Here is a 13,194-nt window from a genome sequence, read left to right on the forward strand (position 1 = left end):
TCTTTGGTCAATAAATTACTGACCAGTTAGTTTAACATCTGTTCCAGGTAAATTGGTTGAAAGCATTATCAAAAATAAAATTAGTAGGTGTATCGAAGGACAAGCCCTGCTGAAAAAGAAGCAGCATGGCTTCCACAAAGGTAAATCATGTCTCACTAACCTTTTAGAGTTCTTTGAGAGCATCAGTAAACAGGTGGACAAGGGTGACCAGGTAGGCATTGTTTACTTGGACTTTCAAAAGGCTTCTGATAAAGTCCCTCACCAAAGACTCCTCGGTACTCTTAGCAGTCATAGAATAAGAGATGAGGTCTTCTTATAGATGAGTAACTGGCTAAACAACAGAAAGCAGAAAATAGGAATAAATGGCAAATTCTCCCAATGGAGGGGTGTAATGTAAACAGTGGGGTCCCACAGGGATCTGTATTGTGACCAATGTTTCTCAACTTGTCCATAAATGATCTGGAAGTAGGAGTGAGCAGGGAGGTGGCCAAGTTTGCTGATGACACCAAAATATTTAGGATGGTTAGAACAAAAAGGGACTGCAAAGAGCTCCAGAAGGATCTCTCCAAACTGGGAGAATGGGAATAAAAAAGGCAAATGTGGTTCAGTGTAAGCAAGTGTAAAGTGGTGCACGTTGGGGTAAAATTAAAAAGCCCAACTTCACATATATGCTGATGCAGGGATGTACGAAATAACTTACCTGTTTCGTTTTGTGACATCCGCGGTGGGGGGGAGGTGCTCTGTCCCTCCCCCCAAAATCCTCACCGGCCGGCTCCGCTCCGCAGCGACTCCATGGAGCCGCTGGCCGGGGCCACCTGCAGCAACATCCGGCTGCTGCTGGGCTGCACAGGGATGCAAATGGCGGCCGCCGTAGCTGCTGCCATTTGCATCCCTTTTTTTCACCGTGATAGGCTACGTAAGTATTTACGTAGCCTATCACGGCGAAAAAAAGGAACGCAAATGGCGGCGGCTACAGCGGCCACCATTTGCATTCCCTTTTTTTTGCCATGATAGGCTATGTAAGTATTTACGTAGCCTATCACGGCGAAAAATCGTGAAGCGAATGGCAGCTGCAGATGCAGCCGCCATTTGCAAAGCAGCACTAATGGCACCAGGTAGGTGCTCTGTTTCACGCACCTTTCGTGGGGTGGTGGGGTAGGGGGGCTTCATTCCGCCACGGATTTCGGGGGTCTGAATGCACTGGCATTTGGCCTCACTGAGATCCGTGGCGGAATTCTCCGCCATCCCTATGCTGATGGGATCTGAGCTCTCAGTGACTGACTAAGAAAGAAATCTTGGGATTGAGGTGGAACTCAATGAAAATGTCAACCCAGTGTGTGGCTGCTGTAAAAAAAAAACAAATTTCATGTTAGGAATAATTAAGAAAGGAATTGATTTTTTTCCCCAAGATCATACTCTCCTTATACAAATCTACGGTGTGATCACACTTAGAATACTGTGGTACAGTTCTTATCACCACACCTAAAAAAGGATACTGTAGAGTTGGAAAAAGTGCAGAAAGAGGCAACTAAAATTATCAAGGGGCTCCCCTGCAAGGAAAAGGTACAACATCTGGGATTGTTTATCTTAGAAAAGAGGCGAGTAAGGGGAGACATGATAGAGGAGTACAAAATTATGCATGGTGTGGAGAATGTGGATAGGGAGACATTTTTCTCCCTCATAATACTAGAACCTGGTCATCCCATGAAGCTGATTGGTGGGAGATACAGAACAGATAAACGGAAGTACTTCTTTACACAGCACATAGTTAAACCATGGAATTCACTCCCACAAGATGTAGTGATAGCCAACAATTTGGATGGCTTTAAAGGGGGATTGGACAAATTCCTGGAGGAGAAGGCTGTCAATGGATACTAGTCCTAATGACTATATGGTATCTCCAGTGTCAGGGGCACTATGCCTGTATACATCAGTTCCTGGGGAGCATGGGTGGGAGGGTGCCATTTCACTCATGTCCTGCTTGTAGGCTTCCCACAGGCAGCTGGTTGGCCACTGTGGGAACAGAATGCTGGACTAGATGGACCTTTGGTCTGATCCAGCACGGCGCTGCTTATGTTCTTAAGTACACATCCAATGTAACCATTCACAGGGCTTTATAAAAGGAATAAGACATAATGGGCAAGGTCTTCCATGTTTCCCAACCCACAAGGACATGACCTGCCACAGAGTGATAAACTTGCCACAGGGATGCTGGGTGCTATGGGGAAACATATGGATAATCTCTAAGACCATGCACTATCATAAATTCTTTAATTGTTTAAAGGTTTATAGTTTCACGGCTTCCTTTAGAAAATGCTTTTCTTTTTCTTTTTAAAGAGAAAACATAAACATGCTTTTGCTGTAAGTAGCACATACAGAAGGGCAGCTGTGCCTTAGTCTCTTTCTCTGTGGAATTGCTGTCAATCATTTTTGAAAGCATCATTTTTGTTCTGGGGTCAGCTAGTAATAACATATTCTACCTCCCCTAAAAAACACTGGAAGAGGGAGGGGGGAGTAATGGCCCATAAATCTTCATACACTTTCATATGGATATGACTCATTAATGTGTTTAGGTCATTGGGCATATGCTGAGGAGACAATAAGAACATGCTTACATGACCAAATTGATCTCTTGAGAAGGTGGGTTGAGAGGATCCCCTTACCCCAAACAATCATATGATTTCTACAATTCACAACTAGGCAGCCCAACCCATTTACCCTACCACTGCAACACAGGTGCAAATTATTAAGCAGAGGTGTGATGAACATGGGTTGCATTACAAGCTGACGCATCAGATGCATTCATCCATTTAATACACATTCTCAACACTTACTTTTATTTATTTATATTTTAGATTTATCCATGGATTATCAACCTTCCCCAACCCAGTGCCCTCTAGATGTTTTAGACTCTAACTCCCAGCATCCCCCAGTCAGCCATGCTGGGAGTTGTAGTCTAGCACATATGGAGGACACAAGGGGAAGGCTGCCATAGATTGGGGTGAGGGATTTTGTTGAGTCTGAGGGCCAAATTTAGTTTTGGAGAAGCTCTTAGGAATTGCATTCCAGTGGAAGGCAGGGCCAAAGGGGTGGAGCCAAAAATAGCAGCATATTTTGGCTTGAAGCAATTCCTGCCAGTAACTATGCCCTGAGAGAGGGATTTGAAGCTCTCAAGAGTGGGGAAAAAATTCCACAAACCTGGGAAACCACTGAACTATCTATGACTGGAGGAAGGGTGGGGACCAGGGGAAGGGTGTGTGACCTTCTGGTAACCTCAGAGGGGGATTGGTGCCCCCATGAGGGCAGCAGGTTCCCCACCCCTGCCATAGATAGACAGACACACAAGCACACACAAGCAAAGAAATACATCTTCCATAGATTTTCCCAAAATAGCCAGAATCCAACCTTTGGGGCGAAAAAGGCACCTCACCCCTGCAGTAGCAAGTGGTGGTGACTAAGGGCCTGACCAGGCATTACTTTTCAGTAAAGAAAGTCAGTGCAGTAATAGTGAAGTTGAATCTCAGGTTCATGTGTACCTTCATCATGTTCCTTACTGTGTGTGGAAGACAACAGTTAGAGCCCAAAGGATCTCCCTATCTGTATAATTCCACCCTAGGGTTGAAAGTGGAGACAGTTACCTCAAAGACTAGCTGGCAGTTGTGATAACTCTTCACTCTGGGAGGAAAAGGGCACAAACTCACAGCAACTCTTCCTCCTTTGACTAGGAACTCTGTCCAGGCTTTCCTGTCCTTCAGCTTTGTAGCCACAGGTTAACTGACAGTTAAGTCAAGTTCTTATTGCTCTCCTTTGGATGTAACAATAAACTATGGTTTATCATTATGATAATGAGCCTAGGCAAGCTTCCAGCTTGCATGCTCCCCCTTTCTTCTCCTTCTTTAGTGTGAGTGTGAAGAGAAGATGAGAAGGTTTTGCTTTGGTTTTAACTAACCACAGTCTGCTGTTTCATCTGAACCTAAGAAGAGCCATGCTGGATCAGACCAAGGCTCCATCTAGTCCAGCATTCTGTTCACACAGTGCCAGTGGCCAACCAGTTGTCAACTGGGAACCCACAAGCAGGGCATGAGCGCAACAGCACCCTCCCACCCATGATCCCCAGCAACTGGTGTATATAGGCTCACTGCCTCTGGTACTGGAGGTAGCACAGAGCCATCAGGACGATAGTCTAACAATGGTTTAGAAACAATAAACAATTGTTTATTGAAACAGGATTATTTTAAACTGTGGTTTATGAAACTGACTTGTTTCAATAAATTATAGTCAAAATTATCCACCATTTAGGGGTTGGACATAATGTTAATCATTAGCAATCAAAAGCAGAATCAAAACTTAATCAAAAGCAGAAGCGAAAGCTTCTGATCTAGGGGTGTGCTTCAGATCCAGACAAATCCCATGCCGAATCAGGCTACTTCAGACAAATTTGGGAGATATCCAAATCAAAGTGAGGTTCCTCTAAAGTGAACTGATCCTGAATCACAACACCCATGAAGATTTCGTCTTTGGAGGGAGGAACTCAGAGACCCAGACTGTGTGTCTCCAAAAACTGATACATTTCTCCCCAAGCTCTACATATAAGAAAAACACTGGGGGGGGGGGGATGTAGTTTTGTGACTGACAGCTCTAGCTTCTAATCACAGTGAATAGTTTTATGAGGGCTCTCAAATCCTAGTGCTTTGAGGGAGGGATGTTGAAGTAACATATCACAGCTCTTTGCTAGTTCTCTCCTCCAGAAGCAGGAATATTAAAAAGATGTTTAGTGGAATCTGTGAAACCTGAGAGGATGTAGCATTAGGTGATTGCTGGCTTCTGCTGCCACGGTATGCTCCACATCCATCATCCACCCTGTCCCATTGCAGTTTCTGTGACTTTGGTTCCAACTGAGCAGAAAACAAACAAAAGCCTTAAATTGTTTTTTATTCATTTTAAATTCCTAGTCCTTGAATCTATCCTTCTGAAATTTTGCAGGTTTCTTACCTAGGGACACCTCTCTGACATATGCCAATTTTATACAAATTGCCAAAAAAAAAAACCCCCCACAAAAAACAACCCACCATGGAGGGGGATAAGGGGAAGTGAATGACTCCCACTCCCACTCCCAATTTGAACACTCCCCTTTCACAAATAACAGTGAACCTATCCTTCTGAAATTTTGCAGATTTCTTAACTAGGGACACCACTATACTAAAAATTGTTTTTATAACCAGTGCCCACAAAAAACAAAGGAGGATAAGTGCATCTCCCCCTCCCCTATAATGGTTGGTCTTGCACAAATATCCCTGCACCTATTCATCTGAAACTTACAGGCATGGTCCTCTCAGATGGGGAACTATCACCTCAAATTTTATTCAATTCTGCCAGAAAATCAAAATGTTATTGGCTGCCCCCCCCCACTTTAAAGAAAACCGAATTGTAAAAACATGTGGCACAAAACCTGCTGCACCTATTTATGTGAAATTTGACAGCTGTAACCCCTTCATAAAGGAATACTATATCAGCAAATGTCATCCAATTCTGACTAACAGAGAAACAGTTACAGCTGTTTATTGATTTCCAGTAATAGTCAATGTAAAGCATGAAGATTTGGATTTCTGAATCAAGATTCAGATTTGGATCATAGTTGAAGTGTGCAGCCCCAGAATGAATCCAAGCAGAAGTGGGATGTTTTCTGAACCTCCGAATTAGGGTCCAAACCAAGTTTTGTGGTCGGCACACAGCTCTCTTATGATCCCCTCCTCGCATCCGCACCAGAAAAGGAGAGAGCAAGGGGGATCATGTGAGCCCAAGGCTCACCTAGGCTGGTTCTCATAATGATAAACCATAGATTATCATTCCATCCAAATGCAGCTACCAAGAGGCAGAACGGAACAGAGAAGAAAGACCTTGTGCTGGCCTAGGCTGTTTATGCCAATCTGTTTTATGTAAAGGATTACATTACAATGAAGCTGATGGAAGGTCTTCAGAAGCATCCTGTATATTTCTGCCATGAGAAAAGCATCTCATTCTTACAGGAGGTCTCAAAAAATGCCTCAGTGGTAGAAGAAGTAAGTAATGAGAACAGTTTAAAAAAATGTTAAAACTGCACTGGATAAGGCCAGGAACAAGATTCAGGTTATCTAAAACCTACAGCATGTAAAATGGTTTCCCTGTGTCAGGGGCCTCAAACATTTATTTTATCTTATCTTTTGCAAAATGAAAGCACAGCTATACATGCTTCAACATCTCATGCAAATATCTTAGTCAGAAACCATATTTTAAGACTTGAAACCATTAATCGCATTTAAAAAGTACGCTTATCCTGAGTCAGTCAGCAGCAACACTGTTATCACATCATCAAAAGAAGTTTCACATCACAAAGGCGATTATAGGTCTCAGTCTCACATTCTTTCATTACTTACTAATTGTTTTCTACAAAAAGGCAGTTATGAAATGATGGAAGGGATACCAGGCAAGGGACATGATGTGAGCCAAACATGCCAGCAGAACTAAGAATTGATCACTAGAGAGCATGAAAATAAAGCACGTAAGCTCTGAAGATATGCAGTAAAAATGTATCTGAGATATGCAAAAAATATAATGGGTATGATCTATTGCAGGGATCCCCAACCTTTGGGGGGCAATAGGGACATTTGGAATCTTGAGACAGTGTCATGGGCACTCTCACAGAAGGTGAAGTGGTGAGGCTAAAAGAAAAGTAATTTGCCCAAGAACTTTAAATATCAGGAGGAGCGGGGAGCCTGGCGGGCACCAAGGAAGGTGTCTGTGGGCACATTGGTGCCTATATTCCCCATATTGGGGACCCCAGATCTATTGGCTGCACAAGAGACATGCTAGTTTTCTATGCACAGGGATTTTTCTTCCTGTATTGAAGCATCCAGTCATGTAAGTGCCAACCTACAGTCTGAAGTGGGACTGTTCAGATTTACCACTTCCTTGAAACCAAGGCCTCTGTTCTCTCATAGAAAATCCATGGATTAACAAATTACAAAGTGTGTCTCCAGAGCTAAAATTGAATGGTAATGGCCAGAGGATTTTTTAACCCATAATTTGTGTAATATTGTTTATACAGTATAAACTATATTACAAATTACAAGTTAAATCCTCTAGGACTTCCATTCAGTCTTACTTAGGGAGACACTTGAAGCTATCTGAGTAACTTTGGCACACAGCACTATTATATGCTTTGCTGATCATCCATACCTGTGAGGGAGAAGGCCCAATCAAAGGTGAACTGTGCATGTATGCAGGTTTGTTTGCATACCATATTGTTGTTTTTGTTGTTTTTCTAGGATGCGAAATTTACAGACAGTTCACCAGAAATAGACATTGTTTTTCAAATAATCTGGATTGGACAGGAAATATGTCAGTTGCCTGTTAGTATTTCCAGTGAGTAGAAATCTACTTGTGTGCAATGATGCTTTCTCACCCCTCTCCCCACTGCAGCTTTCAAAAGCAGGGGTGCAGCCAGGGTTGGACCGCACAAATCCAGGAGCCTCTCAAACGACTGTCACACACTCTCCCCCTGCTGCCGCCAACCACCCCTCCTTCCTTTTTCTTTTGTTTTACTCAGGGGCAGCAGCAGCCGCTCCTCCTCCTCTTCCCTCTCTGCCAGCCTGGCCTGGCCAGCCCCGGGTGCTAGCAAAAGGAAGCACCGCGGCAGCCAGCCTGCACCTACTGCAGTGCACGGTTTTAAAATAACTTTTTAAAAGAATTATATTTTCAGTAGCAGCAATCTCAGCCCATCAGACACTGCCTTTGGGAGATACGACCAATGAAGGCACAAGATCTAAGGACCACCCCTTCACCACTCCCATACCCTCATTGGCCGTGTCCCCCCAAAGGCAACACCTGATTGGTTCAGTTTGCTGCTGCTCAAAACGTAATTTTTACAGAGATATTTTAAAATGGTGTGCCACAGTGCAGGCTCACCCAGCCAGCTGCTGCTAGGGTCCCACTCCCGCCTCTCGCTGCCACATCCATCTCCTCAGAAGCCAGAGAGATTCTCCAAGCTGACTTAGCAGCAGGAGAAAGAGAAAGCAACAAGCAGCCTTCCTCTTCCTGAGGAAGAGGTGTTGTAGCTGCCAGGGAGGGAAGTCTGGCAGGGAAAGAAGTCTGGCTGATGGTGCTGTGTGTGCGTACTGGCAATGGGGGTGAGTGGGGCCCAGATAAGTGATTTGCTCTGGGCTCCCTCAAAGCTAGCTGTGCCCCTCCCCACAGCATTTCCTGGGGATACCAGGATATTACACTAGGGAAGGGAATTGCCAGCTAGAGGCAGCTTCCACAAGGTACTTCCCACTCTCACTAGCCACCTCAGTCCCGTCTTTGGCTTTTTCCTCTTCCTGCTGCAGCCTGCGTCATCCTTCCAGTTTATCCTGAGGGCCCACTCAGGAGATAAGCTGGAGATTGCGGTGAGATTGCAGTGAGAAGGAGAGCTGCGAAATCAATGTCCATTCTGCGTGTGGACTTCCACGCATGCAAATATGGATACAACCCACTGGAATGTAATGTTTTAGAAAAGTGTAGCTATAAATGCTTCAACTTTAACCTCAGATTCAGGTTCATATTCGTAGTCTCATTCAACCCTAGTTTTAAAAAAAACCAACAACTTGATAGTCAACTGTTGTTATAGCACCCATAATTATTTTCTTTTTTCAGAAATCCATGACAACACCGACAGAGTGAAATCCATTAAGGACCTTGTGCAGAAACTTCCCAGACCAAATTACGACACCATGAAAATACTATTTGAACACCTGAAAAAGTAAGCTAAGCTCTTGCTATAAAATGTGAGGTTTAAAGGGAGAGCTGAGAGTTAGAAACAAAAACTGCAACTTGACTTTGGGATCGGAAGTTCAAGCTGGAACCACTTGCAACACTATTACTAATAAACATTCCGCAGGTTGAATTTTAAGAAATGCCTACAAATCATAGAATCATAGAATAGTAGGGTTGGAAGGGGCCTACAAGACCATCGAGTCCAACCCCCTGCTCAATGCAGGAATCCAAGTCAGAGCATCCCTGACAGGTGGCTGTCCAGCCTCATCTTGAATGCCTCCACTGTAGGAGAGCCCACCACCTCCCTAGGTCATTGGTTCCATTGTCGTATTGCTCTGACAGACATGAAGTTTTTCCTGATGTTCAGCCAGAATCTGGCTTCCTATAACTTGAGCCCATTCTTCCGTGTCCTGCATTCTGGAATGATCGAGAAGAGATCCTGGCCTTCCTCTCTGTGACAACCTTTCAAGTACTTGAAGGGTGTTATCATATCTCCCCTCAGTCTTCTCTTCTCAAGGCTAAACATGTCCAGTTCTTTCAGTCTCTCTTCATAGGGCTTTGTTTCCAGTCCCCTGATCATCTTTGTTGCCCTCCTCTGAACCCTCTCCAGCTTGTCTGCATCCTTCTTAAAGTGTGGTGCCCAGAACTGGACACAGTACTCCAGATGAGGCCTAACCAGTGCTGAGTAGAGAGGAACTAGTACTTCCCAGGATTTGGAAGCTATGCTTCTATTAATGCAGCCCAAAAGAGCATTTGCCTTTTTTGCAGCCACATCACATTGTTGGCTCATATCCAGCTTGTGATCGACAACAATTCCAAGATCCTTCTCGCTTGTAGTGTTGTTGAGCCACGTATCCCCCATCTTGTAACTGTGCATTTGGTTTCTTTTTCCTTCGTGCAGAACTTGGCATTTATCCCTATTAAATGTCCTTCTGTTGTTTTCTGCCCAGCGCTCCAATCTATCAAGATCACTTTGAATTTTGTTTCTGTCTTCCAAAGTAGTAGCTATCCCGCCCAATTTTGTGTCATCTGCAAATTTGATCAGCATTCCCCGCACCTCCTCCTCCAGTTCATTAATAAAAAATGTTGAAGAGCACTGGGCTCAGAACTGAGCCCTGTGATACCCCGCTCGTTACCTCTCCCCAGTTTGAGGAGATCCCACTGATAAGCACTCTTTGAGTCCGATTCTGTAGCCAACTGTGGATCCACCGGATCGTTGTTTCATCTAGCCCACTTTGAGCTTGTTTGCTCATCAGGATATCATGGGGCACTTTGTCGAAAGCTTAGCTGAAGTCGAGGTATATTATGTCCACAGCATTCCCACAGTCCACAAGGGAGGTTACTTGATCAAAAAATGAGATCAGATTCATATAGAAATGCCCAAGTATAGGAGGCTTAGGGTGAAACTAGAAGTTCCTGCTCAAACTAGTTTGACAGCATTAGCCATTTCTACCTGAGCATGTATCTGCCCTGTTCATGTATAAAGTAAGGGTGGGATCCTATTTTAATATCAAAACCGGCACACAGATGAGGGAAACTGTATTCTCCCCTGTCGTACCTCCTCACACTCCATCACTTCAGTGTTCTTCTCTCAGCCTGGCTCACTTCCATTATCAGAGACAGGCAGAGAGAAAAGTGCCCAGTGCAATGGAATGCTGGGCAGTGGAGCAAAGAAGGGAAGCAGGTTCAGCTCCCTGCCCCCTCACATACTTTTCTTATTTAGATCCAACTTCCCACTTTATCCATGAACAGGGCACTCATGTGAATAAACAGACATGGCTGCCTTTATCACATCCACTTTGACCCTTAGGTTTAGCAAACCAAGCTTATACGAATACTCAACATTCTTCACCTTGTTTGCCTCACAGAACAAATAGAGCTGGGAATAAGGAGGGTGATTATGGAATCAGTGGGCACCATACAGTAATTATATAGTCATCTATGAAAACAAAGAAACACTTTGTGTCCCACACAGAATACAAAGTGACATATGGAGCCTCATGCAGACTCTGGAAAGGGGTAAATTTCACTCTGCATGCGCATGGCGGAGGAACACCTCACACAACAGAGCTCAACCCGTTTTTGATGAATACTGCCTTTATAACAGTTTCTGGCTGTAATCTTTAGCTCTCTGAATAAATAATGCATAGATCATTTATGTGGTTATCAGGATAACAAATGCAGAACTGAAAAAGGAAATGCATATGGTTATATGATGTCACCACTTAATGAAGCATATACAAAGACTGAAAAAGTGGATCTGACATTTGGAAAGGCCATGTCCTCTCTTCTCTGCAGTGCTGTTTAGTGGATGGTGCTCAGAGCCTATTCTAGTTTAGTATTTGCCTATTTGGTATGCAAATAATTATTTTTAAGTTACCTCATAAACTAGAGTGGCCATGTGTCCTACTTTACAGAGGACAGTCCTGTATTTGAAATGCTATCAGAGGACAGTCCTGTATTTGAAACTCTCCTCTATTTAAAGGGCTGTCCAGTCCAAGTCTAGTTTAAAGATAAAGAACCATCAGAAGGGATGGCAGGGTGGTGCCTTTAAGTTGCCCATCAGCAGCTAACACTTGGACAGCAGGCTGAGTAGGCACACAGGTCACCTGGCCCCAGTCTTGCCCAGTATGATGAGATATAGTATATTTCTATTTAAATTATAATGTTTCTAAATTTGCACTGAAACATATGAATTAGTGTGTACTGTTTTTATGCAAATCTGTGTCCCCTTTTGTTGTCATTTTTGTAATGCATTTCCTTCTTTTTTGACATGCATAAGTGACTCACCATAAACACATAATGTATGAATTGGCATGCTAACTTTTCCAGGGGTGGTCTCAGGGACAGTTCTATGAGCAGGATCTTAGATTCCTGTTGGAATATATCCTGTTCACAGAATACCAAATCTCACATTGGCATCAGCTTAATTTGCCACCCAATTCTTTTCAGATGGCCTTTTAATCAATTAAGGGACCATTCCTATGTCCCCTAGACAGCACCTGGGAAGGCATAGGATTGTTCAGTTTCTTGGCTCTGAGCTCCTAGGCAGGGCTCCAAGCTCAGAGCCAGGAAACAGCTCTCTGCCCCCTCCCCCTCATAGCCAGCGTGGCGAGAACCGCACTAGCTACCTTTCCACGCTCACAAAATAGAATGCAAAGATGGGGAAAAGGAGGCATTTCTGGGGGCAGGGAAGGCAGGATCCCAGGGCAGCAGCCATATGAGAAATCTTATGGCCACCCCAGCCTCCTTCTTCCCCCCTCCCCAAAGCCTGCACTAGACAGGTGAAAATGCCTGTGAAGCTTAAATGTCTTGCTCCTCCCTCTCTGCCTTGGAAACATGTAAGCCTCCAAGTTCAGAGGCATCAAGTACCCAGGGCACATCCCATAGGATTGCCCCCTAAAAGATTAAAAATCAATTAGTGGTGTGTGTGTGTACACACACACACACACACACACACACACATCCCTAGTTGAACTCACAGAGGCACAAGAGTCTCAAGATAGTCACGCAGCCGTAATTTACAGCAATGTGATTCTTTCAATGCTATATTCATACAACCTTTTCAATGCATAGCCAGTGCAGAAAAAGCCTCAAAGGTTGAGTTCAATCTGACTGCTTGTTGCTTCAGCTCATACCATTCTAGCTGTGTGGACTGTGTCCCCACATTCTAGATCCCCACATTCTTGATCATGGACCAACAGAAGACTTCAGATGGGGAGAACGTGACTCGATAGGGACACCACCATTCCAAGCTGATCCTGGCAGTGTGTGCATGTGTGCGTGCATTGGAAGGTGGTGGGGAGAAGCAGCCAGAACAGCCAACTTTATTCACCTCCTTTGGTTTATACAAGGAGGAGTATGTGACACTGAAACATGTGCCTTGTATTGATAGGTTGTGCACTGGAATTCTTTAACATCATGGACTGTTAAGATTGTTCTTTATTCTATAGCCAACTTTTTTTTTTCTACAACTCATGTCAGAGGTTGGAAAGTTGAACAGTTGAACACAGCCACTACCCATGATTTGTGTATGCCCTTTAATTTTAAAATAATTTAATTTTACAATGAATTTGTTGCCTGATTCATTGGGGACAGTTTTTTTAATCAGTGAAAAGTTTTTACATCAGTTAATTGACTAAACATTTCTGGCCTAGTTATTAGAGTGACATATTCTAGCATATATGTATAAAATCTGTTAAGTGTTTAACATGCAGTGTGTCACAAGCATTGTGCTGTTATTCATCCTTCGGTGTGAAGCAGCTAGACTACAATGAGAAGTTTTATTCTTTAGCCAAAAAGGGCAAATTATACATCAGAATAATGGACCAGCAGGTTAATCCAGTCATTGACCATACAGGTAGATATTTTATACTAGTGTTCAGTGCTCTCAGGGGCAACACT

The 13,194-nt window shown here is 43.7% G+C and overlaps 1 protein-coding gene and 1 non-coding gene across 5 annotated transcripts in view; both read left to right on the forward strand.

Annotated features, from left to right (window-relative positions):
* ARHGAP15 (Rho GTPase activating protein 15) overlaps positions 1-13,194 on the forward strand; it is a 711,254-nt gene that overhangs the window by 552,681 nt on the left and 145,379 nt on the right. For 3 of the 4 annotated variants that reach the window (XM_084809673.1, XM_084809680.1, XM_084809663.1), the window contains exon 13: positions 8,671-8,776. The exons of the other annotated variant lie outside the window; for it this stretch is intronic. In XM_084809673.1, the coding sequence (XP_084665799.1) occupies positions 8,671-8,776 (106 nt within the window). The remainder of the gene's footprint in view (positions 1-8,670; positions 8,777-13,194) is intronic. 4 annotated transcript variants of the gene reach the window in all.
* LOC146358392 (U11 spliceosomal RNA) lies at positions 2,346-2,487 on the forward strand. Its single transcript, XR_014787074.1, has one exon. It is a non-coding gene; the product is annotated as a U11 spliceosomal RNA (small nuclear RNA).

The sequence above is a fragment of the Heloderma suspectum genome, chromosome 1, assembly GCF_057233095.1.
Source record: "Heloderma suspectum isolate Gila_16-S chromosome 1, 16-S_ref, whole genome shotgun sequence".
Classification (NCBI taxonomy): Eukaryota; Metazoa; Chordata; class Lepidosauria; order Squamata; family Helodermatidae; genus Heloderma; species Heloderma suspectum.